The 27,789-nt window shown below is 46.0% G+C and overlaps 1 protein-coding gene across 2 annotated transcripts in view; it reads right to left on the bottom strand.

Annotated features, from left to right (window-relative positions):
- Positions 1–27,789, bottom strand: part of RTN1 (reticulon 1) — a 115,718-nt gene that overhangs the window by 2,739 nt on the left and 85,190 nt on the right. Inside the window, exons 1-3 of one of the 2 annotated variants that reach the window (XM_056494022.1) lie at positions 13,297–13,678; positions 1,343–1,550; positions 347–485 (exon numbers count right to left, since the gene is read on the bottom strand). In XM_056494022.1, the coding sequence (XP_056349997.1) occupies positions 347–485; positions 1,343–1,550; positions 13,297–13,357 (408 nt within the window). In that variant the 5' untranslated portion in view covers positions 13,358–13,678. Of the gene's footprint in view, positions 1–346; positions 486–1,342; positions 1,551–13,296; positions 13,679–27,789 lie in introns of those variants that run through there. The other variant, XM_056494021.1, reaches the window with a different exon arrangement.

The following is a 27,789-nucleotide window of genomic DNA, read 5'->3' as shown; positions in this document are numbered from 1 at the left end:
ATCTTCTTCCATAGCTGGAAATGCCACCAGAGGAAATTCAGATTTAAAGCGGGGAACATTATTTTATAGCAAAGCACAGAAAGCATAATGCTGGGACACTTCTAGAACTGAGGAGGAGCTAAGCTGGTTCTGCAAATTTATACATTCTGTATTACCTATCAATACATTCAAATACCAAACCTCTAAAGTGCTGGAAACAGTTTTTAATTCAAAAAACAGAGCAACTTTCATATTTGGAGCTACACAAAACTAGACTTCATGAGAACTCTGTCAACATGGGAAGAAGCTCTTTGAAATGTAGATTGATCCTCCAGAGAGGGGTTAAAAATATTTAAAGCAATCTTACTTTTAAAGAATCCACGAGGTCCTGAACGAGAAAGAGTCTCCTCAGCTCTTTGACTGTGCTGTTGACATATAGCTGGAGACAATCTGTGTATTTCTGGATCTGGTCCTGTGAAAGATTCATCTCCATCTCCAAGTAGGCTCTGCCAGAACACAGGTCCTGTTACAAACCTGGAAGTTTTCCCTGCTGTTGGTGCTCATACCCACCCAGCCCATCATTCCCTGCTTCCCAGACCTTTCCTTGTGCTGGAACAAGGTGCTCCCCTCCCTGCAGGCACAGGGCCACCAGCACAGCCCCTTCACCCTGCAGGACCATCCCTCTGGGTGATCCAGCCTCGCCCTCTTCCCACACAGAGCCTGGTCTGGATGGGATTTCTCTCTTTTCCTCACCCAAAGGGGGATACAATCTGACCTGTGAGTTTTCCCCACAAGTTCCTGTGCTGCTCTCTGAGTCACTGCTCAGAACAAGAGAAGCAGAAGGAGCAGCACCCCAAAAAGATTCTTTTGTAGGATGTGTGTGCTTGCAAATCACACCAGTTCCACGACCTGGTTTACCAACTGGTTGGCTCAGCAGAGGAGAAAGGATCACTGTTCTTGTGGAGCAAAAAACCCCCTGTGAAGAGTGGGGAGTGCATTGGCACTGGCACCATCACTTAGATTTTGAGTTGCTGGAGAAGAGACACAGATAGCTTCCTTCTATGCCCAATAGATTGTGCTCAGAAACAATGCTCTCTTCTCTTGCAGGTATGCTGTATTATCACCAGCTCTAAAGAAACTCCTTTTCTCTGCTTGCCTAAAACTTCCTGTATCTTTTTTGAGAGAAAACCCCCATGCCTTAGAAGATGACAATTTTTGTGCTGCGTTGTTTTTCATTCTCTCTGCAGGATCTAAGCCAATAGTACCTTACCATTTTTGAGACACTGTGAAAACACTATTATTTCTGTTTTATGAGCAAGAAGAGAATTTCATCCAGCTTGGGCATCACTATGAAGCCACTCACTTGAAGGGGTGGCCCTCGTCCGTCTTCTGCACAGCCTGTAGCACTGATTTGTAGATTCTGAAGCTGATGGTGGCTGAGAGACCAGCCAGGGCCAGGTAAGCCACCACGCTGACAACGCTGAACTGGGTCAGGGAGAAGAGCAGCAGCAGCAGGCTGCCAAACACGATCCCTGTCTGCTTGATGTCACGCCAGTACAACAGGTCGATAGCTGGGGGGAGAAAACCAAGTTGTTAAAGGCAGGAACTGGGATGGCATTGGTGGTTATGGAAGGGACTTGCTGCTGGTCTGTGAGACAGAAAGAGTTAACTGATAGAGTTTGCTTCTGAAAGGAATTTTACCAAGGCTGTTGGTATGGAGACCGAGAAGAGAAGAAGGAGAAGATAAGCAAGAAGAAATCTCCAGCTGGGAAAAGTATTTTTAGAAAAGTTTTGTGAAAAGCAGTGGTGGAGACTGTTTTGCACCAATCAACACTATGTTGATCTATTGCAACCAATGAATAAAGTGTAAACTTTGCAGAGTGTATAAAAGACAGCCAGCTGTTGTAATAAATGAATTTTAGCCTTTGAGATGTAGTGTGTCCTTTTGTGTGTCACACCCACTGCTGTGGCACTGGGTGACCTCAGAGGAGCAGGGAGCAGGGATGTCTCTGCTCATAGCAGCACCAACACAAGCTCCTCAACAGGAGCAGGAGCAGCCAAGGCACTTGAGTGACTTGCTGAGGAAACTACAACCCATGATCTGCTTGAAACCCTTGTTTTCCTCATGCCTGGCTTAGATAAGATGGATGAATATCTCCAACTGCAGCTTGGTGGGTGGGTCTCCTGCAGCAGCAAGGCAACTGCAAGCTGGGGTTTGTGTTGTTAATAGGGCTGCATGAAAGATTTCAACCTACCTGGCATTTACTCAGTCTGAAAACACCATTTATTTATTTATTTATTTATTTATTTATTTATTTATTTATTTATTTATTTACAAGTTCAAGTGCCAAATGCTTGATCAAAACATTTCCCAGTTTTGGTTGTTGATAAATGAATGAGGAAGTTTGGGGCTAGCCACAACAAACCACTTTCCCATTCAAAGTTTTGACAATTTGATTTTGTTGTTTCTTAAGTTTTGAGAAAGGAAAAGACTCCTGGTTTTACCACTGCTTTATAGTTCCCTGAGTAGGAAACCATTTTTCAGAGAAGGCCTTCAAATACAGAATAACTCTTGCTGCTCAATTCAACCATCTCAAAAATACTAAAAAAAAATAAAAAAGCTTTCTGCTTGTTATATAACTTCCCTTGTCCATGGGAGGTGCTGGTTAGAACAAAACAAGTGCATCAGACCATTTTCAACTAGTGCATTTTTACATTTGTAAACCAGTTAACTCTTGCTCTATTTTCCACCCACTTGATATATTTTATTTCAACCTCTTCAGCAAAAAATTTTAGCATCAGAGACAGGCACTAAAATAGCAAAATTTTATGAAAGGATTGTGGAATATCCAGTCCACAGAGGTGAATTTAATCTGTTTACACCCACAACCTGTTTTTCAGAGGACATGGGGTGGAGATCCAGCCAGAGAATGTGCTCATGACAACCTAAACAAATCAGCTTTAATTTCACACACTGCACAAGTCCCCAAGAACAGCTTGAACACACCACCAGCCAAACAGATTTGAGAGATGCCACTTGTCAAATCATTCTGAACAAAGAGTAAATTCAGGAAAACTGCAATCTGTCAAGGAAAAAAAAAAAGTCACCGATACTGAAAGAGACAAAATTAATCCAGCCTCTTAGTCCTTATCATCTAATCTCCAAAAATTGTGAGTCATCAGTGTGTTTGCCTTGAGTCAATGAATTATATTACTCATTACTATTACACATATTAGCCTTGCTTCACAGTGATGGGCTTGAATGCAAAAATTGCTCTTGTATTACTGAGCTCTCCTCTTTTCATGCATCATTCACATCCAATTATATTCTCCATCAATGTACACTATATAATAATAACCTTTTACTATTTTTAAGCATTCAGCCCTGGACCTGTGACCATGAGCACCCATGACTGGATCCTGTGGGCTGCATGGAAGCCATGGGACCTTGGTGCCTGTTTTGGGATCCTGGCTGCTGACTCCCCAAAACAGGGACCAGTCTTTTCTGCTTCCTGCAGAAATCCTGGGGCAGGGAGTATGAACACTCCAAAATGCAGTTCCAGCATTGTCAGAGCACCTGGATGAGGAGGTGTAGCAGCAGACACAGCTGGATTGCAGGACACAGCTGGAGCTCCACGGATTGCTCACAGTAATGAGCATGCAACTCCATCCTCACAAACCATCCTTACAAAATGGCATCCAGAACATAAACATGCAGGTTTGGCCATTTTTCATATTCTTTTTCAGTAAAGTGACTTCAAAATCCTGCACACAACAACTAGGTGTTGTCACCAGTGAGCATTTGGACAAAGTTATTATATTTTCTGTGAGGGTGGTGAGGCACAGGGTCCCCACAGAAGCTGTGGCTGCTCCATCCCTGGAATTGTTCAAGACTAGGTTGGATGAGGCTTGGAACAAGTGGAAGGTGTCCCTGCCATGGCAGGAGGGGTGAGATGAGATGATTTTTAAGGTTCCTTCCAACTCAACCCATTCTAAAATTCTGTGATTATTCACAACCTGATATCTTTTCTGCTCAAAAATTACTCTGTCCGAGGAGAGTACTGGAAATTTATGAAAACCTGACTTTGAGATATTTAAGTTTTCCATCACACAAAATTTCAACATTAAATTAAATAAGCACAGGTGAGCTGATGTACTTGGTACATTATCTGCTGATGGCAGAAAAAGGATGTGCCAGGAGAAAACACTCCCTGGGACACAGGCAGTAAAGAGACAAAAAAATGAGAACTGAGCCAAAAAATACAAACTGAACTCAAATAGAGTTCCCTGAATTAATCCCAATTAATTATAAGATCCAAAATAACCAGCTAAGCCTTTTTCTTCCATTGGTCTCCCAGCTCATACTCCTGCAGACTGGCAGTGGGCTGCATTCTCATGCAGAGAGATGCCAAACTGCAATTTCTCATTCCCTTCAAAAGGGAAGATGCTGAGTTACTCAAGACAGGCTTGACCAGGTATGTGCATATCCTGAAAGTCACCTGTTCCTGCCATGGAATGACTGGGATATTTCCTCAGCTGTATCAGGAAAGGAAAGGATCAGAGATGGACAGAGGCCAAGTGACACAGTTCTGGGAACAAGTGCATGTGCAAGGGAGGAGATGAAAAAGCATCTGGCCTCTTTCTGCAGCCAGAGGAGACCTGGGAGAGAGGGATCCTGTGTCTTTTAGACCTGAGGCAAATATTCCCACGTGCATAGAAAGAAAAATGCCAAACACTAGCGGAAAAATCTCAGCACAGAAAAGGGAGATAAGTTCAGTGATTTTTACACGGCTCCCCCAGTGCCCAGGTCCAGCCTGGGAGCACATTCCCCTCACCCACAGCCTGCCAGGTCTGTCAGCATTCTCAAGGGCAAGAAGCACATCTGCCTTCTCCTCATATCCCTTGAAGGGACAGGGAGCTGCAGCACTGCTGCCCTGCCCAGCTGTTTGATTGGGATTTCATGCTCCTGCAGCCATTCCTCCTCCTCTTCCTCAAGGAGAAGGGGCTGAGCCAAACCTCCTTGCAGAAGGTGACACAGGAGGGAGGTGAACCTCACAGCTCCTTGGGCAGGGAAGGGGAAGAAGGAGGATCCAGAGCTAGAAATCAGTAGAGACTTGGGGAGACTTTGGCTGACAGGCCTCAGGGATTTGAGCTGTATCAGCTCCCCTGGAATTCAGATGCTGCTAAAAAGACCTGAACTACACCTGTCAGAGCCATGTTTTATCTTTCAGTTGCACCTTCTGTCACTTCAAAGGCTTTTTTACTGGAATGGAATGGAATGGAATGGAATGGAATGGAATGGAATGGAATGGAATGGAATGGAATAGAATAGAATAGAATAGAATAGAATAGAATAGAATAGAATAGAATAGAATAGAATAGAATAGAATAGAATAGAATAGAATAGAATTATTTCAGTTGGGAGGCACCTACAACCATCACCTACTCTGACAACCTGACCAATTCAGGGCTGAGCAATAGCTAAAATATGTTTTTGAGGGCATTTTCCAAATGCCTCTGACACACTGACAGGTTTGGGGCATTTACCCTCTCTTTAGAAGCCAGTTCCAGTTTGACCACCCTCTTGGTAAATAAATGCTCCCTTGCTGAAGCAGTAGTAAAATCTTTTTTCTCCTGTATTTCCTTATCTAAGCAAATCTCCCTTAAAAATTGAGAGAGGTGCTCTGGGTACAGAATGCCCCAGCTGGGATCCTTTGCCTGCTTCATCAGAGTGCCATTTTCTCCTGTAACCATTTACACCAGAGCCAAAGTACCTCTGACATCACTGTCTGGTGCTGTAAATAAAGACCAAGGGGCAAATGAATGAGAAATTTTCTTATTGACCATCAGGTGAACCTAGACTTGTGCCAACCCTCCTCACACCTTTTCTTTTTTATTCTAAACAGGAATTCAAATTAAAGATGAGGTTGTCCACCACATTTATATGGTCACTAAGCATGGCCAGTGCCTGAGCCTCTGCTGAGGGGCAGCTGCCTGTGCCCCTCCCTTGGCACTCTGAAGAGACAGCCAGGCAGGCTCAGAGCAGCACATGGGGATGCAGAGGGGATGAGGATGGCAGGGCCAGGAGCTGAGCTGGAGCTGCAGCTCTCACACACACACACTCTGGGCAGAGCCACTGGGCAGCACACGCTGGCCCCACGCTCAGCCAGGCTGGGACAGCCCCAGCCCAGCTCCAAGGGGACACAGCACTCCCCAGACAGACTACAGGACAGAGGATACCCCACTGCATGAATTAACCACACCATGAGTGCTTTGGGCAACCAGAAGGGGAAGGATAAAAGGTCCCAGTGTGGTGCAGGGTCTGGGAAGGGGTGTGTGTGTGTGTGCACTGCCCAGACCCCACCACAATGGCACAATTCTGAGTGATGCACACTGAATATTCATGAGGCAGGAGGCTGCTGCCACGTGAGGCTGTCGATGTGTGATGTGCATGCAGTTGGACAGGGGCTCAGCCTGTTTGCTGAGCAAGATCCACTCCTGAGAGCCAGAACACCAACTTCAAACCACCCCGTTTGCAGCAAGGACTTGCAAAAGGGGTTTGGGCATCCAAATCAGCCTTGGCTTCACTTGAGGGTTGGGCTCCTTCTGTTTTGAAGATCTCTACTGTAAAATCCTGGCCATGCCCATTAACATGCAGAGGCTGTTCTGCTGTAGCTTTCCATGTCTCCCTTCAGCCTCCTGGAAGGAGGGAAGCAACATCACTCACTTTGCACTCTTAACAGTACAACTCACCAGAGGTCTGAGTCATTTGTGGAGGTACAAAAGGGCTCTGGGTTTTGCCAGAACTGCCTCAGACTCAAAACTATTTGCATTTATTAAGGAAGACTTACCAGACATCCTTAAGACAGCAGTGCTGCAGGTCACTGCCACTGCCTTTGAAGAATTTTTCTGGAGAAGTGTCCGATGAGCTGTTTATCTGCAAGTATTGCCTGCCTGTGCTTTTCAACTCACAGCACAACTTGAAAAATGTTACTCAAGTAGTTTCTAGTTGCAATATTTTTCAAGGGTACCAAAACAGTGCTGTAAAGCCACACTTTATGGCAGAACCTCACCTGACTGAACTAACAGAATCCTGCACTTGGGGCCAAGCCACAGACTAGCAGAGGTGAACTCTATGGTACAAGAAGCCACCTGTTAATATGAACAGCTGGTAAGTACCCATGTTTGTGGGGCAAGCTAAAATTAACCTCCCAAATATAAGGAGCAGCAGCAGCAGGCAGTGCTTGGCAGCAAGCAATGGCTCACTAGTGCCTGAAAGCTCTCACAGCTCCTAGCATGGCTTGGAGCAGAAAATGTTCCTGCTCCTCAGTACTTGGTACCAGAAAATGCAGAAGACAGATGTGGGGGCTGGAAAGGGCAGTGCCAAGGTAGACTGGTAAAAAATGCTCCTGAGTCCATTCTTGTTAGGATCTGGAAACCAGGGCTGGGCTTTGGGGGTTTTTATGGTGCCCAGAAGCCTCGTGGTGTAGGGAGCTGCAGGCTCAGCCTCCTGAGCAGAGACCCCAGAGGGAGAACAGAGGATCCAAAACAACTTAGAGCTAAAATGTCCTCCTGCATGGTTATGTTTTCCAAAAATCCTTCTGTGGGAAAAATGGGGATCTTCCCATTCTATGTCTCAAAGAAAGCATTTTAGAATGAAAATTAATGATCAACCAAGCAGAGATTGGACAATTCAAATCTTCCACAGCTTCTCCTCTGAAAATCTGCTCTCTCCTTCTGACTTTACAAGTTCTTCCCCTACTGCAATGACTGTGTGAAAAATGATCATGCAAAAACCAGCATTTCCATGGAATCTAGTACAAAAAGTGTGAGCAAACTCCTGGTACCCAGCCTTCAAATGAAGCCCATGGGCCTAGATGATTATATAAAAGGTTGTATGCTCTGAAGTACACAACAACACCTTTGGAAGTGATCAGGCTGCTCTTCCCACCATGGAGGTACCACCAGACCTGCTTAGGAGGTAAAATCAATGGCTTGTACTGCTTCACTCCCTATCCAAAAACAGCTTTTAAGGGAAGTGAGAAAAACATCTCTGAACATTTACTTCTGCACACTGTGCAACATTACAATTCATAAATATAAATGACTTCATAAGGCATTTATCAGACCTTCTGGGAGTGAAAAAGCCAAGAAACACAATTTATGAAAAGCAATCTTGTTTGTAGCGCTGTCACAGAAGTATTTGACAACAAATAAGAGAATGCTGTGGGTTTTGAGTAGAAATAAATACTGCTGACACTCAAAGCAAGCCCAGTTTGCAGGTTTAACCACAGGCTGCAGCCTCTCCCTCTCCTCTCCAGTGAAGGATCCAGTGTGGACACTGCTCCCTTCCCCACAGCAGATTTGATTCTAACAAAATACAGATGGATACACAGTTTAATGAGCACTCTGCTGCCTTCAGGAGACTGATGTGATGAACAGCAGAGCCAGGAGAGAATACCTGTGCTGTTTCATCAGCCATATCTCCTGATCCTTCACCTCCAGCCTGGAGGAATCTCTCCAAACCTCTACCTCTTGTTCACACTCTGGCCATTAACTTCCTGTCCTCAGTTCAGCTTTATAACTTTATTATCCACCTGTTTCAAGGTTTAACTTGAAAGTTCAGACCCTCTTAGTCCCCAGAGTCTGATGAGAGGAGACCTGGAACAAGAATAAGGACCAGGGAAAATGAAAGCCTTGGTACAGGATGCCCTCCATGTTATCTCCTAACATCTGCAAGATCTAGATATGAGCACAAAAAATACTGATGGATTGCCTCGTGTGAGGCACCAGAGTAGGCTTGGGTAGACAAGAAAGGACTGGCAGTAAAAGAGGATTGTCAGTAAAAAAATCAATTCTCATATTGACCAACAGGTGAACCCAGACTGGTGTCAACCCTCCTCACACTCTTTCTTTTTTATTCTAAACAGGAATTAAAATTAAAGATGATTTTCAAAATGAGTGGTTCAGACCTATGTTATTTATAATTAAATATGATGTGGAGAAATTATCCCCTTCTAATATCATAAAAGCCTCACCAGAACTCACTTCCCAGGGACCTAATGAGAACAAAGCAGCTCTCCAACACTACCTTCAGCTATTGCTCCCCCATCACCCCCCTGATGGAGTTTAAATTAATCTCAGGGAATACCTCCATATACTCTTACTTTTGGGAATTTTCACCTTGTTCTGGCAATGAAAGAATTTAATCCATCAGTTCTTAAAAGACATGGCTCTGAGCAACGTGGTCTGGTGGAAGTGTCCCTGGCCATGGAAGGGAGGTTGGATCTGGGTGGTCTTTAAGGTCACTTCCATCCCAAACCCTTCTGTGATTCTGTGCTGGCAGCACATTTTCTCACTGATCTTTTTTTGCCATCCACAGGAACGTGCTGGAAGAAGAACTGATACAATTTCTGCATCAGTGACCAAAAAAAAAAAAAAAGCATCTTAAAGTGGTAAGCAATCTTGACATATTTCCTTCAAACTTCACAGGAAATCATCTGTGAAATTAGGAAATAAACTCCCCATAAATTGGTAAATTTTTTTTAAACTATGAGCTAAATTTTTTACAGCAGATATTGAGTTGGTACCAAGGTTTTAGCCCTACCAAGATCCAACAAAAGAACCAAATACTGGAGCAGATCTTTATCAAGTGGATCCCAGCTGAGAGATCAGCCCACAATATTTTCAATAAAGCACTGAAAGTACCAACTGGCTGAAGTTTTATTCTCATTATAAACTGTAATTAGGCAGACTTCACAACTGTCAATAAGATTACAGATTAACAGCATGCAACTGTATTGTTGCCATTGAAATTCTTTATCAGTCTTAAAGTGAGGAACATCACCATGAACAGTTGCTGCAGCTTCCATCACCCTTTGGAAACCAGTGGATACCTCAATCAGGTAAGGAAGCTGGCTCTCTGAAAACAGCTGCCAAGAAAATGATAATCAATAACTGCAGTCCCAGTGCACTAACGTCAACTAGATGGATTTGATGAAGTCTGCAGCCCTTTTCCACATTAAGTTATAATTATAATGTGGGTAACATTTAGGATCATTTATATGAACACTTCACAGGCCTGTGCCTCTGGATCTTTTCATTTTTCTTTTTTTAATAATTCTTGCAGAAGGTTGAAGTTGCAGGGGCAAGCCTGACACTTGTGACCAGCCAAGAGTTGGCTTGTGGAAGGAGAAGTGGAAAAGGGAATATTCATGAGCACCATTGTGCTGACACCAACCAACTCTTCCAAGCTGGGGTGCAAACTTGGGCACTGATCTCTCTGTGGTAGCTGAGGGAAGGGCTGTAGATGTGTCAGGGGAGGTTTAGGTTGGATATCAGGGAAGGTTCCTCACCCAGAGGGTGTTTGGGCACTGAACAGGCTCCCCAGGGCAGTGGTCACAGCACCAAACCTGCAGAGCTCAAGGAGGGTTTGGACAATGCTCTCAGGCACAGGGTGGGATTGTTGGGGTGTCCTGTCCAGAAACTGGACTTTGACAGCCCTGAGTCCCTCCCAGCTCAGGACACTCTATGGTTTTATGTTTAGCACCTCTCCAGCAGGGTGTGAAGCTGTGTCCTGAGCTGAGCTCAGTCCCGGGGAGGGCAGGGCTCCTGCTCCATCCCTGGCCAGCATCTCCCGGAGGGAAGCTGCGCTGTGTCACTCCGTGTCACACACGCTGGCACAGCCTGCGGGCTGCTCTCCAAGGCCCGCAGCCACCAGCACAGCCAGCAGGGACATTTCCCTCACACTCATGCATTATGCATGGCTCCATCCCAGCTGCTTCCAGTGCATCACCTTCCCGAGCCGAGATGACTGGGGCGTGGAAGCCGCGGCCATTCCTGTTAATATTCTGAATGAAGCACACGCCCAGCAGGGGTGAATTACTGCCCTGCCGAAGGGCTGCATCGTCACCTACCTTTGCTCTAATCCTGCTGTACCTGCAGGATGGCCAGGGAAAAACCAACATTTCCAAATCTGTGCAGCAGCAGCAGTTAATTCACTGCAAGGGAAATATCAGTACCTCGACTGAGTGGGGCAAAGTCAAAGCATCACCAAGAGTCTTTGCTGCTTCTCACAATCCCCACCCGATTTTACACCAATTATCAATTCAATGATACAGCTAGTTGCAGGCTTGGTTGTTGAGTAATCAAAACTTTTGTTAACCCTGTTGTTGAATCTCCATCATTTCCATAAAAATATGTTCTGTATTTACTGAGGCTTCTCTCTGCATCTGTTACACTCACAGACACATTCCAGACTTTTCAGGGAGGAACCATAATTCCATTGACAATCAAGCTGGCAGAATTATGCATCTCCAGATTTGCTCAAAAACTGATATTCCAGGTTGAGACAGAGACAACATGAATAATAGATATTAAAGGAATCAATGGATCGTCTTTAGTCTTCATTCTCCTGAATTTTAAATTTCCTCTATTTTATCAGGGACTGATCAAAGAATTTTGATGACAGAAATAATATTCTGTGGCTATTTCATGCTTTTGGCAGGATCATTTTGGAATCATAAAGCACCAACCAAGGAAAGGAAAAAAAATATGCAAATGCTGGGGAAGTGAAGCAAGTGATTTATTTTAACTGCGTTGATTTTTTCAGACCTGGGATTTTTTTTCAAATTAGCATGGGACGTATTGTGTCATTCAATTTTCATCAAATCTACCCCACTTTCAAAAAGAAAAGCACTGAAGGAGAGAAACCCCACTATTATTATTAATTATTAATTTAAAAAATAGCAGCACGCCCTTTGTTATTCCTCTTTTTTAATTTATGATTTTTTTTTTTCTGATGAGAAGGAAAATGCTCAGTTTGCTTCTAATAACAGGTGGTTCAGCAATCTGACTCAGCAAGTCAATGTTTTTGTAACAATCAGCACAATACTGAGCAATTTTGAAGAAAAACCCAAACCCCACCCTACGAGGAAGTTCATCTGCAAAGCTCAGAGGAAAAGACCCTGAAGTTTGGTTGTGACTCTCTTGCAAAAGCTTAATGAATCCCACAAAAGACATGGAAAACCCTTCATTTCGGGGTGGAAAGCCGGAGTTGCTGGAGCCTGGTATTTAACAGGTGCATCTGTTTACTTTCCAGCTACTCATCCTCCTTAAAAAACCCTCAGTTCCTAAATACAATTAGATGCTGAATTGATTGCAAAAAATCAAGATCCCTAGAGACAAGCGGCTGAAAGGTCTCTCCATCCCCTCCCTCCCCCCCAAAAAAAACAATTTAAGAAGGTTTTCCAGCTTCTGTTGCATCGAGCTGCGTTTATGAAACTGTCTGCAAGCATCCTTGGACCCTTTAACGAGATGATGCTATGGAGTAATCGCTGTCCCAGGGACCCTGCTGTGAGCATCAGCACCACGAACGGACTGTACAGCGTAAACACGCACCTTAAAATTACAAAAAACACATCCAAACAAAGCCTGCCCGAAAGGATCAGCCACTAGCTTTTCTCCCTCTAATCTGCCCACCGAGCAGCGTCACAGAGACTGTCTTTTATCAAAACAAAGGCTGGATGCTGGCTGGGAAGTGTGAAGCCGACTAAAAATGGCTGAAAAGCTGCCCAAGGCACCCGGGAAGGTGGCCAGCCCCACCCAGCGCAGACACCGACCCGCTCAAAATCCGCTGAAATTCAGCCCGAAAAGGGAGATGCCATTGTTCCCTTCGCCCACGCGGCAGCGAGAAAACATCACCGCGATATTTTACCCCCCACAAAAAGTGCTCGGGTGCATAATGAAAGGATTAATGTGGGTTTTTTGTAAAAAAACAATCCTAGAGGAGAGTAGGAATCGCGGGCCATCCCGATTGCCGGAGCTGCGTTTTCTTTGTGTGACACAAGGCTGAGCCCGGCTCTGGGTGTGTCCGTGGGCAGAGGCACCCAGCAGCCCAATGCCAGCACCCAGGGCACCGGCACAGCGGTACCCAGCATCCCTAAAGCCGCAAGGAAGGGAATCATGCCTGCGATACCCCGGCGGAGAGAGGCGAGCGGCAGGAACGACGCTCTAAGGGCAAGGGCGGATGCTGTAAGGTGGGAAGGGAGGACCTGTATCCTGGATGCTTTCAGGCTGAGACACCTGGCGATGGGAGAAATGCATTCCGAGGACAGAAACAGGGGGTTTTTAAACCTTTCCTCCTTAAATTACCCCCAAAGAACAAACCTGGCGGGGAGGGAGAGAGGGGAAACAGCATGCAAAGGCCCACAAGGTGAACAATGCAAAAAAAAAAAATTTAAAAAAAAATGGATGAACCCTGCCTGTGCCTCCTCTTCCATGCACTCGCAGCATGCAACAGCAGAAGAGATAGAATACCCTGACACTTCCAGTTGCTCCACAGACAGTCCATCCTGGCGGGGTCGGCGCTGGCTTGCATGGCGGGCGGTGCGGCGGAGCGCTGCGCTAGCGCTCCCGCATCCCCGAGCGGCGGCGGCTCCGCGGGCACCGCGCTCCCCGCCCGGCCCCGGACTGATGCTGTCAGCAGCACGGGCGGAGGGGGAGGGCATATTGTACGCGCTGCGGTTTCCACTGCAGCAAATCAGCGCTGTGATGTGGCTGCCCTAGGGAGCAAGGCTCCTTTGAAAAGGGGGATGCGGTCCCTTTTCGAATCGAGAGCTTGCGCTCGGGCGGCTTAGCCCGCTCCGAAAGCCGTGGAAATGGTTAAGGCAACCTGATGGCAAAGAAATAAAAACAAATCGGGTGTGGGTAAAGCTGGGGGGGGGGGCGGTGGTGGGTGAGCAGTGTTTTCTATGTGTCAGTATGGTTGTGGCTGTTCGTGTTCCAGAAATTTCTTGACAGTGATGGAATCTGGTGTTTTCTTCTTTTTTTTCCCCTTTCTTTTTCTTTTATTTTTTTTAAATTTTTTTTTTTCCCTTTCTTTCTTTCTTTCTTTTTTTTTTTTTTTTTTTTTTAAATGAAGGCGAAATTTCACCCTCAAGGTTTTCATGCCTCCCTCTCCTCTGCCCAGCTGGGTGGGGTCGGGGAGTAGGCAGGAAAACAAACAAGGTCAGGATCCAAGCCCTGCTGAGCAACCCCTATTTTGCTTTTTTTTTTAAAAAATCCTACGAGCATGGGGTGACCCGTGTGACGCCCCCCACCACACCAGGATGCTGAAGATTCCCAGTTGCTCCAGGTTTGGGTGTGCTGCCTGCTCTCACTGCCCAAAATGCTGCATAAATCAAGATTTGAGGTGTAAGGGTGCAGGAATAAGGACAATTTGTGAAAGGCCCACTAATATCTGAATTTTAACATGGGCCCCACTCCTTCCCTAGCAGGGCACAGCCTCTGCCTCAGTTTCCCCACCAATAAACTATCATGAATAGCCTTGCAGAGACATCATAACCATAATTCACATAAAACTTGTGTATCCTTGTCCCTGGAATAGCCCTAAACACCCCAAATACAGTGCATAGTCAAATTCATGGCTACTGTGTGTGTACCAACAGCAACACAGCAGAGATTTCTGATTTCTGTTTGGTCTCACTGTAACCCAAATTTCTCAGTCAAGTACAAAGGACAAATTCCCTTTGGGCAGAAGAGTGGCCCTTGCACATTTAACATCCCACTAATGATTTCTCCTTGCCTTCATTATTTGTAGAAATTTGTCTTGCCACAGACTTGATGTCTCCATTCCCTCTTACAGGCTACCAAAAAGAGCCACACCATCAGGCTTCCTGCTCAAATTCTTATTCCTCTTTGGAAAAGTGTCTCTTCAGACCTGGCCCATGTGATGGGACTCTCCCACACTACTTCCAGAACTATTTTAATTCACAGGCACCAGAGCCCATCACTCTACCAGCAGTAACAGGAACACTGCATTTGTGTCAGAAACAGAACTGAACCAGAAGGGTGAGATGAAGACACTTTAAAAATGCACATGGGCTAAGAAGGGCTTCCAGTGTGCACTCACTTGTCCCAGGACCTGAGGCAGGTGGGGGACAGAAGCAAAGCTGTGTGTGACTACAGAAATTGCACAAAATCCCAATCAGTGCTGGGTGGAAACAGGACTGAAATGGCATTGATAAAAAAGGCATTTCTGCAATGAGATTTTAAATTATGCATTCAGTAAGTAGTGAGACAGAATTAGGGCTAGGCACTTAGCCATCAATCCTGGGGTTAAGAACTGCTGCTTTGCCACAGAACTAAACCAGGAACAGGCTGGAAGGCACAAATAAACATTGCACTGCCTGGATCTTAAAAGGGTGAGACATGCACAGAGATTTTGGCATCAGCTGCAGGAGAGTTCAGTGTTGGAGGAAAACTTTCCTGTGATCATGAATATGAGCAGGATGAAAAGTAGTAAGTGGAATTTGCTTCCCTTCAGAGCACTGTCCATTGGAAGCCTCCTTCTGCTATGGATGTTGCTGAAATTATTACAGATCTTCAGATGTGTTAGTGAGGTCACAAGAAACTCAGTGTTGATGGCACAGCCACAAGCCAAGAGGGCTCATCAGCCCTTGTCTGTTAGCTCTGCTGGAGATAATGACCTGTGTGTGCAGGATGTGTGGGGCGAGCACTCAGTAAAATAAAGTTACCCATGGGATCACTGCAGGAAACCACTCACCAAGTGAGCACATGAGGAGGGTATTGCTGTCTGCCTCATTTATTTCCATCCCTCCAGCTCCAACAGACATCACAGAATCACAGAATCATACCTTAAAATGCCTTAAAGGTCATCTAGTTCCAAAGCCTTTGCCCATGGGCAGGGATGCCACCCACTAGACAAAGTTTCTTAAAGCCCTGTCCAACCCACCTTGAACAATTCCAGACATGGAGCACCCACCTCTGGATGGCCAGATGAGCCTGTGGCTCTGCAGAGGCCAGGGACACTCTGCCATGGAGTATGGCCACCAGGGTTGTGCCTCTTGCAGGGGCACAGGAAATCCTGCAGCAGGATGGAGCTCCAGCCCTACCTTGAGTCCCCCACAGTGACCCAACCCACCTGTGCACCACTGATGAGCTCTAACAAGGTCAGAGCTAGCAACATTTAAGGTTTTTTAGGTAAATCTACTGGAATGGACCATAACAGTCCATAAGAGCTCAGAAGCACCCACTGTTCTACCAGGAACTAAACTTCAGGGCTGGCCCTCAACAACCCCGCTGGAGGGCAGGGGTGAAAGTCAGCTGGTTTCAGTTGGTTTCAAAGATGATTTGGTGTTTAAAAATCCAAAGTCAGAGCTGAAACCACTGTTTGGAGTGCAGTGACTTTGAAGGCATTTGGCTGATTGCTCTTTCCTGCACCACTCCACGTCAAGGCTCCGTGGGACACATTGAGGGCAGCGCCAGATCTGCAGCGTGGTGCTGAAAGACCCTGACACTTAGCACTTTAGCAGAACAATGGCATTAAGGGAGATCATTTGGGTTATTTTTCTAAGCCAATTTGTTCTTGACATTAGCAACAAAAATAGGGAGGATGCTATTTTAAAAGTTGCATTAATATGTCTCGAAGCTCTAAAGAGCAACGGGGAATTTTTGCCTGAGCACTCCAAGCGAGGGCAGCCAGCAATTACATTTTTGTGAGGAGGCTGTCAATAGCAGAAGGATAGGCCAAATCCTGGCTCTGCTCTCATCCTTTTCACTGTCTTGTGCTCGTTCTTGCACATTTTCTGGTCTGCAGAGCTGCTCAGAGGCAGCTCAGATGCAAGGCCACGAGCTGGGAGATGCTGATGCTGTTCCAGGTCCATCACTTCTCACAGTACAGGAAGCACATAGACAGCTCTGTCCTTGCTCTCTTTTGCCCCAGGTCTTTGCTACTTTCTCTTAGAAGATGTAATGCAGTGATGAATTACCTTTTTCCTAAGGTCTTCAGACCACAAAAGGAATCAATAGCTGGTAAAAAAAGACAATATGGTCTTAAACTGGCAGAATTAAAGTCAGAAGCTGAACAATCACAACAAAAGAAGCCCCATGTCGTGGCATGTCACATAATGTTCCAGCTTCCCTGAAATTTCTTTTTAAGTCCTGAAATGCCTGGATTTATAGGGGGCGTTTTTAATCATCAGTCAAAATATTTGGGGTTTTCACGAGGACAAGAAGTGTGATTTTGAGACGTGCTAAGCTTCTGCTCTGCTGCCTCTGTTTCACTTTTCTGCTGAGCAAAACTGTTCTTACCCATCTTTGCTCATAGGCTGAGATTATAGATATCTATATCTATATATAGATATATATGGATAGATCTAATCACAGAAGTGTAAATTGGAAGGGACCTTAAAGATCATTCAGTTCCCAACCCCTTCCACTATCCCAGGTTGCTCCAAGCCCCATCCAACCTGGCCTTGGACACTTCAGGGATGGGGCAGCCACAGCTTCTCTGGGCACCCTGTGCCAGGGCCTCAGCACCCTCACAGGGAAGAATTTCTTCTTAACATCAGATCTAAACCTGCCTTCTGTCAGATGAAGCCATTCCCCTTTCTCCTATGACTCTGTGCCCTTGTCCAAAATCCCTCTCCAGCTCTCCTGTCAGCCCCCTTTAGGCACTGGAAGGTGCTGAGGTCTCCCCTTCTCCAAGTTCAAGAGTCCTGACTGTATAAGAGGACTAAATAACAACTACATATAACTGTAAAATTAATCATATATAACTGTATAATAACTGTGTATAACTGTATAATTAAACCTTATTATCACCAGATTTTCTTCAGCAAGCCAGTGACAGGAGTTGGTGAAAGATCCAGGTGAGACAAGCTTTGTGCTTGCTTCCTTCCCTGGGAATGAGGTGGCCTTTCCTTGAATCCTAGTAAATGAGAATTTTGGGAGGGAGCTCCTTATATTCAATGTTGTTATTAAGAAACCATTTTGGGTTTTGAGCCTGTGATGCACCTCAGTGAACACAGACCTTCCCCAGCAGCCATCCCAGGGATGGCTGGGACTCCTGTGGTGCCATTTGAGCTCCCTGATTACTGCAGCCAGCAGCACAACCAACACATAACAATCAGTTTTGATTTACTCCTGGTTCTTCAGAGGGAGATAATTTCTCTTGGTTCTTTAATGTTATTTTTGAACTGCAAGGTTCATAGAAATAAAGGCTCTATTCCTGCCATTGACCTAGAAAAGTCTTTTGATTCTTTCCAGTGGGACTACTTTTTTCAGTTGCTGGGAACCTTAAAATCATTCTCTCTTCTGTGGGAGGTAGTTGCAGCATCTTCATTACTCCTTTAAGATTTGATCAGTAAAGCTGAAGAGACCCTAAATCTCTCTCTGACCTCCTGCACTCCCCCATTACAAAGGGAAGTGCTTGCAGCTTACTCCCATTTTCAAGCCTTCTGTTTTTAAGCCTGTGCTGTGAAGTTTTTCTCTCCTACAGCACTGCTGGTGCTGCAGCTGGCATTATTAATTCCATTTCATTAACTGATCTTCTTAATGTACTGGAAGACAAAAGGGAAGACAGTCCTGAGACCACAGAGTGGCTCAGCCTCAGGAGATCTGTTCAGTGCCCACGTCTGCCACAGGCTTCCTGCATGACCTTGGGAATTCTCTGTCTCAGGTCTCTGGGTCTGCTCAGTCTATTTAAATTTGGGGCATTGTTTCTGCAGCACCCAGCACAACATCTGAGGCTCCCACAAAGGAGCCTTGCTCATTTCTGCAGCACAGCTTGCAAGGCTGGGGCTACTGGCTGCCATTCTTGGAGCAGGGAGATGAAGCAAGGTTGTAAAGATGAATTTGGATTGCACTGCCCCTGGAAATGGTGGAATCCTGCCTGGTGGTGTGTGAGGGGCACAGGGGACTCTCCTCTTTGGCCAAGCATGCCCTGAACAGATGATGATGATGATGCATTTTCAGCAAACTCTTGCAGCAAGGTTTGTTGTCCAGTGCCTGAGCTGGGAAATGAGGCAGTGCCACACAGCAGTGCCACACAGCAGTGCCACACAGCAGTGCCACACAGCAGTGCCACACAGCAGTGCCACACACAGCAGTGCCACACAGCAGTGCCACACAGCAGTGCCACACACAGCAGTGCCACACAGCAGTGCCACACACAGCAGTGCCACAAGCCACCAGGGAGAGGTCCTGTCCTGCCCTTTGCTCCTCTGCACATCCAGGTCCTGAGCTCAGGCAGCTCTGGTGCCCCCCCAGGAAAGATGTTCCCCCAAAAATGCCAAAGCTTTGCTTCCAGCTTGCAGGGCTGCCCTTTGCTCCTGCTCTGCTGGGATCAGACCCAAATTTTGAAGCTGATTCAGAGGTTGGGATGCTCTGCCCAAGTGCAAAATGCAACTACAAATTTTGCAAATGTGACAGCAAATTAAACCAACAGCCTGCAAGCAGAGGCTCAGGAGACTGAGGCCACATTTGCAGCAGTGCCACAAGCCCTTAATTGGGTTTGGGGTGCTCATGAGCAGCCAGGGGTGCCTGAGAATGAGCTCTGGTTTGCAGCATTTCTGCTGGCTCCCCTGCTCCTGTACCTGGCACTCCTGCTGCCAGCCCAATGCAGGCCAGGGGAGAAGGTGCAGAATAATTTAATGTAGATCAAGCCCCTTTCCCCAGCTTCAGATGCTCCCAAAAATAATATTCTTTGGGAAAAGGTGCTCTCCAGATGGGCCTGGGTTTCTCACCATGCTGGGGAGCTGCTTCAAGCCTCTCACCACGGGCATCTTTCCATCCTCCACCTGCCCTGCAGGGAGGATAAAACACATGAGTGGTGGAAGTGTGTGGATACTGCAGCCCTGCACTGGCTTGGCCAGCACACAATTGTCATGGCAACCCCAGCTTTCCCTGGAAAACAGAAGCAAATCACTGAAACACTGCTGGATTCAGCCTGCTCCAGCATGAGAGACACCTGGGTACCAAGATGCTCTCTGCAGAGGGACAGCTCCAGTCATGCCCAGCCTGGGAATGCTGTTAACATGGGAAAATGCTGGCTGAGGTTGCAGGGAGATGGAGCACAGGCTGGACAGGGGGAGGTGAAGAAGCAGCTGCTCCTGTCCTGAGCAAGCTCAGCCTAAATTTCTTACAGAAGTGATGGAGGAGGCAGTGTGGCTGCTCATTGCAGCAATGCCAGTGGTGGTGGTGGCACAAAGTGGGGGAAAAAACCCAAAGGGAGCAATGAAGGACATTAAAATGCTGATGTGTAAGGCAGAAGTGCCCGTGCAAGGCTGTGAGAAGAGGAAAACAAGGAGAGAAGAGGTCAGGGTTTTGCTGAGAGTCTGTGTGGGCACTGGCTGGAGAAATGCTTTGGATCCAAAGCAGCACTCTGAGCTTTAAATGTTATTATGGGCCTCCAGGGCAATTAGAAGAATTAGATCAGGAAATGATGTGCCAGAAGTGTTGGCTTAAAAGTGCTCAGAGTTGTGTTTGCTGGGGAAATGAACAGGAAAAATGGTTTTCTGTGGTATTTTAGGACATGGGTTGGAAGTGAAGTAACACAGAAAAGCAGAAGTGGTTTGAGTAGTGGGAGGCTGGCCTCACATGGGGCAGAGGGAAGAGGACAGATCACTTGTATATATCTTATAAGATATAAGCAAGGTCAAGCAAGCTTCCAGCATCCAATCAGCAGAAAATGCCATGAAAATCCATGCCCTGGAGCCAGCTCATTGGGAACTTAAGATCAGTCATCCCTGAAACCAGTTATCATATGCAAACAGATGCAAAAGGAGGAAAGAGAGAAGGAAAAAAAATGCAGAACCCAGTTGAACCCACTGAACTTGTGGAAATGGGCTTCTCTCTGAAGAACAGATCCCATCTCTGAGCACTTGGCTATCATACAACCTCACTCCCTCTCTGCACACAGTGAGCAAGTCCTGATTTGGATGCTGACATCAAGTAGCTGAGAAAAGACAATTTAATTTCCCATTCTCAAGGTTAAAGGATTAAAGATAGAACAGCAAAACTATTTCACATTTAGAAAACCAAACGAAAAAGCCTGGGGAATTCAGATTTTCCCAAAGATATTGTTAAATACCACAAACCACATTTTCCTGACTGCTTCTGCAGAAGGACTGAGAGCTCTCTATCCTGGGGTGAGTGTGAGCAAAATACAAGGTATAGGGTGGATTTGAATATATACTTAAAAATGGAATTATTTTTCCATATTTATCAATTAATAAGTAGCTTGAAAGTCCACTGGACAGAACTGAACAAGGGGAGGTGTTTTCCTTATTGACAGCACATTTAACCACTCTGCTGTGATAACAGCACATGGATATGGAGAAGCATCAGGAATTTCAGGGTAACTGCACATTTGCAGGAATCCAGAAACAGCTTTATCCCAGGGCACTGCACACGAGCAATGTGAGGTGGAAGGAAGCATACCACACATTCTGCATGGATGTGAATTCCCCTGCAACAGGTTTGGCATGGGGAAATGGGGAATTTCCAAAGAGAACAGTAAAATAGGTCTGGGCAGGATTCACAAAAGGTCTGCTGGGATTTCAGAACTGCTTTCCTTAAGTGTTTCCCTCCTTGCACACATTTAAGTCCATGGGGCTTTGATGAAAGTCCCTGACTGAGACAGGTGCCACCAAATACCTCATTGTATTGTATCAGTTAGTTCATTCTTAATAAATCCACCCAGGGGTCCAAAGCACAATATCCCTTGTGAGATTCTTGAATTTCAAATGCCAGGTACTTAAAATTAATGTCTTGCAGATGAATCAGAGATAAACCATAATGGCATGACATTAATTTCAAATTATAAATTTGAAGAAAACCACAATCTTATTTTGGTTTGCAAACCAAAAACACCCAAACCCCAAACTCAATTGTTGTATTTTTGTTTTGGATGAACCTGCTCTTTCACAGGTGCAGTAGATATGATCAGCTCTTGCTGAATTCTGGGCAGGACTCTGAGCCCAGCTGGTGCTCAGCACCTGTGGGGCTGGGCTTTGGAAAGCTCAGCCTCTGAGTACCCCCCAGCTGGAAACACCAGCCCACAAGATTAGGATGATTTATACTGGGAAGAGAGGGATTTGGTTTTGGAAGCAGCAGCAGCAGCAGCTCTTACCTTTTCCAAAACACTTTCTTTTTAACTGTGCTTTCCCCCCACCTCATCCTTTTCCCAGACTGCCTGACATTTAAAGTGATCAAAGTTCCCTGTGAACCACAGCTTCTAAATTTCAGATAAATATAGCCACACTGCTCTGCATTTGTTTGTTTTTCTCAGGTTGCAAACCTGCAGCAGAGACCTACTTACTGTGGAGCAGGGGGAGCTGCTGGTTTGTCACCCCGTGTCCAGCAGCCAGGAGGGAGCAGAGCCCTCTGTGCAGGATGGGGCTCACAGGGTCCAGTCCTGCTCTGAAAACTCAGAACAAACCCAGCAGCAGCCCCTTGTTGGCTGGAGGAGCCAGAGCAGCCCTGGAGTGGGCAGAAGGCACATGGAGACATGATGCAGGGAGGGAGGATGGAGATGGCTGTGGCTGAGCACTGTGACACGTTGTGTTGGGTTGATGTGGCCAGAAATGTGAATTCTGTCCCCATCTGTTAACCCAGGTGGGGCAGTGACCCTGATCTCCTGGCACACATTATCTGCTCATGGGCCATCTTTAAACCAGCTGGGCAATCATCTTTATCTTTCCCACAGCCCCTCCTCCCTCCAGGAGATATCTCCTGTTCATGGCCACTGAGTCCCAGGGCATGACTGATAAAATTCCATCATCCCACTGGGAGATGCTCCAGCCAGGGGAGGAGCCAAGCCTTTCCTACCCAGATAAAAACTGACATTTTGGACACCAAGGAACCTTCTTTCCACTCGATTCCAGAGGAAAACCAGACCTTTGCACATCATCCCTGGAGCTTCAGAGGAAACTGCACCTTCTCCAGGAGCACTGCTCCAGCTGAACCACATCTGCCCCTGCAGGAGGATGCAGCCACCATTGAATGGGACTGTGCCAACACCCTGACTGACTGACGGGTGTCAGCTTGGATTCTGACTCTGGCAGGGTTTGGGGATTGCTCTTTGTAATACTGCATTTCTATTTTAATTTTCCTAGTACAAAACTGTTATTCCTAATTCCCATATCCTTGCCTGAGAGCCCCTTAATTTCAAAATTATAATAATAATTTGGAGGGGGGAGGTTTTACATTCTCCATTTCAAAGAGAAGCTTCTGCCTTTATTGGCAGACACCTGTCCTCCAAACCAGGACACATGTCCAGCCCACACTGACACACAGGGGGACAACCCTGAGCCCTTCGAGACATTGGGAAGCTCTGTGGGCTCTGGGGTGTGGATGGAATCACATGCTAGAGCAGGAAGGTCCTGCCCCTGCTCATACATACACAGCCACTCAGCCAGGTACAATTTATTTTGTCCTCCTCATTAGCTGGGAGGCAAACGTGGCAATTTGTACATCTGAAGTGTCAGAACCCTTTGGCACATTTCCCTGAAGCTGAATAATTAATGAAAGGTTCTGATTAGTGTGAATCTGGTGGAATCATCAGACAGCATGGAGTGACATTTATTTCTTGATGCCTGAGACAGGGCTTTGTGAGGAGGTTTCCATCCTTCCCTGCAGCTGGAAGGGCGTGGCCTGAGGTTTGTTCTGGAAAAAAGGTTTCTGCCCTGCTTTGTGCTTAGGCTGCCACAGGCACGAGCAGCCTTCAAAATAGGAATAATGGAAGATAAAATGAGTGATGGAAGATAAAATATATTTATTTTCCACGCAGGAAAGACATCCTGCAAATGCAGCACCCAGCAGCTCATTCCTCTCAGTGCCTCATTAGAGTCACCACATCTACAAGGGATTTTTTTCCCCTCTTACTGACAAACAGGAGTCAAGGAGAAGATACCAGGTGTGCATCTGCCAGGGGTGGGGCTCAGATCCTGTGAACTCAGCCCCCACAGCAGGATCTGGCTCCCAGGGCAGTGGGATTCCAGGCTGGCACTGGGTGGCAGAGCAAGCTGGTGTCCCTGCAGGGTGAGCCCTTCCAATAAGAGGCAGCTGCATGGGAGGTACAGGAAGAGCTGGTGGCTGCCACTTTAAGTCCATTTTCTTCTACAATTTCTTTCTGAATCAATTCCCCACACAAAACACAGCAGAGAGTTGTACTGAGCTGTGGCACACAACTCTGTGTGAGCTGCTGCCCTTTTCCCAGCCCTCCCTCATTTTATCATCAAACTGCAAAAAATCTGGTTTTTACCCTGAGGGAGAGAGGTTTTTACTGAGGAGGAGAGGGGCTGCCCAGAGAACACATGGAGCTATCACATGTGCAAATTTGGTATCTTTGGGGTCCTGCAGTGCAGAAGAAGGTAAATCTTCACCTCTCCAGGGAGGAGATGAAAGTAAAGCAAAGAGTTTACATAAAAGCAGAACTCTTCTGATCCCAAATGCCACAGCCAGAGTGACACCAGCTCCAAAATGCACTGTCCCTGCTCTGTCTCATGCATTTCATCTCTGAGCAGCACCTTCACATGCTCAGGGATTATACTTTCAAACCTGTGCATCAACACCTGTCAGACTCCTCAAAAAGCTGCCTCTTCCTAGAGAGATTTCCTCCTCACACAGAGTTTTGTGAAAACAGGAGGTAAAGGACTCCTTGCAAGGAAAAGCAAATAGTTTGGAAATCATGTACTTGAAGTCTGTGCCTGGTTCTGCCTCATCCAACATGTGTTTCCATGGAAGCAGAAGAGGAAATGGGCAGCCTGTGGCTGCAAATCACAGCAATCCCACTGCCTGCTCACGAGCCTGAAAAGACAAATGGATCATTAAAAATAAAAAACACCTGAAATTTTAAACAGCCCTTTTGATAGTAGATAGCTGGTATTTAGTGCTGCAGTGTTCTCTTCAGGGACAGGGTTTCAGGTGCATCACAGATGAGTGAAACCAAACCTGGGCTCATTCTCAGAGGAAACAGAGTATGTGCCAAATAAAATTATTTTTGCTCTTTTGTTGGTCACACTGGTGTAGTGATCGTGTGAGCACAGAGAATGGCAGTGCAGCACACAAAGGCAGTTACATAAATGGAATAAAAACATGTTTTCAGCATGGTTTGGAGGAGTAAGAGAGATCTAACCAAGGATGGTTCAGGAAACATGGATTGTTTAGGAAAAGGAAGGGTTTATCTGTTGATCAAACCTGATTTTGATTTCAGGAGTGAGTCTCCTGAAGTCAGCCTGTCAGTCTTATCAACATGTTCTTTGAGCATAAACTTGTTTCTGACTACAACCACAAAATTTTCCTGGCCTTAAACGAGCATCTTGAGGCATCACTGCATCCCAAGAAAACACACAGCTCCCAACAGCTCTCTTAACACCTTGCTGCTGAGCCAGGCACATTTCACTGGGAGTAATTACCATTTATCCCCAGGTAAGAGCTGCTTCTTGGCCAAAATGTGGCACTGGGTGACTTGATTGTAGCTGCTTTCCAGTGACCTGGTGGCTTTGTGCCAGCTCCCAGCAAGGCTGATCTGTGTGCAGCCATCACAGCATCCATGCACAATGTCCTTCCTGCACTTACCCCCCTCAGAAAAACATTTCTCTCTTTTACAGCAGTCCCAAAAGGCTGCAGAATCTCTCACCAGTTATGGGTTTCTTTTCTTTCTTGACTATCAGGCAAGAAAATTTAGCCACGCTTAGAAAAACTGCCAATTAGAAAACAGAGTTGCAGGCTCCAGTGAGTTTAAAATCCTGAATTTCCACAGCTCTCTGTGCAAAGGATTTGGAGCTGTTGCCTGTAGCTGCCTGAATGCTGAATTTCTGAATACTGTGGTCAATACTGTATTGAATAACAATACCTATGATCTAATGGCAGCTCTGTGTGCATCTAGGACTTAAGTTTAGTAGACTGTTTTCAGGCAGAGAACAGCAAAAATTGAAAGAATGGATCAAATCCATTTGAGTTTCTTAGAAGCTACATCCAAACAGGGAAATATGAGAGATTAAAATAAATCTACTGGGTGAAATGAAGAGATTGAGCTTGTACCAGGACTGACCCTATTTCCAGAGCCTGCAAAGGTCCCAGAGAGCTCAACACCTGCAAATCCCAGTGAGCAGATGGGAGAACCACAGAAGGTGTCCTTCCTTTAGCAGCCTGTGAGCACATGGCTTAAAGGGAGGGTGCATTGGGCTGGTTTTCATCTCTGACTAGTGCTTAATATTCTTCATCTCACCAGTGGAAATTGCCTGCTGGTACTGGCTGGTGCCATGAACTGTGATAATCTGGGATTTTTCCTTTTTTTTTGTCAAAAATATGGATGTCAAATCATAATAATGGTTTGTGCATTAGTATTATTAGATCAAACTGTAATAGTGATTTGTGGGTTGTTTCTACCTATACTATTGATAAGTGAGCCACTGAGTGTCCACTGGGCCCAAAAGCCTGAAGATGAAAGGCTCCTGTATCCTGTATCCTATTCCCAACTCCAGGCCCACCAGGACACAGCTGGGAGTGTTCAAGTCCAAGCTGAATGGGGTTTTCAGCAACCTGGTCTAATGGAAAGTGTCCCTGGCCATGGCAGGGGGTTGGAACTGGGAGATCTTTAAGATCCCTTCCAAACCTAACTATTCTGTGATTTGAGGATTTTATAGAAAGGCTCTGCAAATTTTGTAAATGTGTAAATAAAGGAAGAATACTGCAAGAAAATTCTTGGACTAGGTAGGAAGGAAGTGAAAGGTGAGCAGAAAACTGGTGCAGATGTGCTTGCACTAGGAGGATATCAGAAAAGCATTTGCTTCCAGACAGCCAGAGATATTGATCTGCAGTCACACAGCAGCACAGGCTGGACAGGAAGCATCAGCAGAAATTGGCTGAGGGAGAGGGAGAAACATGTCAATAAAATCAAGCCATGTGTCAAAGGGAGGAGGAGGAGGATGGAAGAGACCAGCAGGGCAGCCTGTGCTGGAGCCATGGGTGTTTACCTCACTCTGTGTATCAGTGACCTTGGGGGTGATGCCATTATCTAATGATGCCAAATTGTAGGAGGCACAGAACAAATTAATTACAAATGGGAGATTATGCTCACGGTCTGATAAGCAGCTCACGGAGTTCAATGGAGAGAAGTTTTAATGAGATTAAGTGACAAAGCCATCACTTAGAAGGAAGCATTAAAAAGACTACAGACAAGGAGAAAGAACTGGGGGCGAAGGCAGAGGACTATTAAAACCATCTGTGTTATTAAAAGAGGAGTAAACAAGGGCTGTGCCTCTCAGGGAGGAGTGGGGATGGTAGAGAGGAGTGAACGTATTGCATGAAACATCTCAGGCAGACTCAGGGGGATATTGATGGGAAACCCAGCACAAATTTGGGATTATCACCAGCAGCAAAGCACTGAATGATGGCTAGGAATAACTGCAAGCAGCAGCCTGGAGAGCAGGTCCAGGAGCCTGGGTGAGTGGGAGGTGGCAAAGGGCTGGAGCTGGCTTGATGGAGAAGAGCTCTGCTTCAGCCCAAGAGCAAAAAGAGCAGCATGGTAGCAATCAAGGAAAGAAACTGGCCAGCAGTTTATATGCCAGGCTCTTAAATAATAATAGCTCTTGCTAATGATGAATAATTAAAGCAGAGCCCTTGGTCCTCAGGCCACTCCTCTAACGCATGGCAGAAGAATCATTTATAGTATGTGGCAGGAGGAATCTTGTGATCACAGGGACTGGCTCTGCCTCATCTCCTACCAAACCCACTGCATCCTTCTCCCTCAGCTATATTTAAAGCTGAGTTCAAATAAAATTGGAATGGGAGCAGCTTCGAATCAGTCTGATCAGAGACCTGGGGTGTGGTGATTGGAAATAATGTCCTGTTTATGTTACCTGCAGGCAACGGGCCAAAACAGCTCCTGGAAAGGAGGAGACATCTCTTAGTTCAACATCAGTGGGCAGAACCCTGTGTGGCTGTGCTATAAAGCAAATGTTAGGCACGTTTCCTCACCCTTCCTGTCTGTGATGGGGCAGG

This window comes from Oenanthe melanoleuca, chromosome 5 (genome assembly GCF_029582105.1).
Source record: "Oenanthe melanoleuca isolate GR-GAL-2019-014 chromosome 5, OMel1.0, whole genome shotgun sequence".
Classification (NCBI taxonomy): Eukaryota; Metazoa; Chordata; class Aves; order Passeriformes; family Muscicapidae; genus Oenanthe; species Oenanthe melanoleuca.
This window is presented reverse-complemented; position numbering and strand designations above follow the sequence as displayed.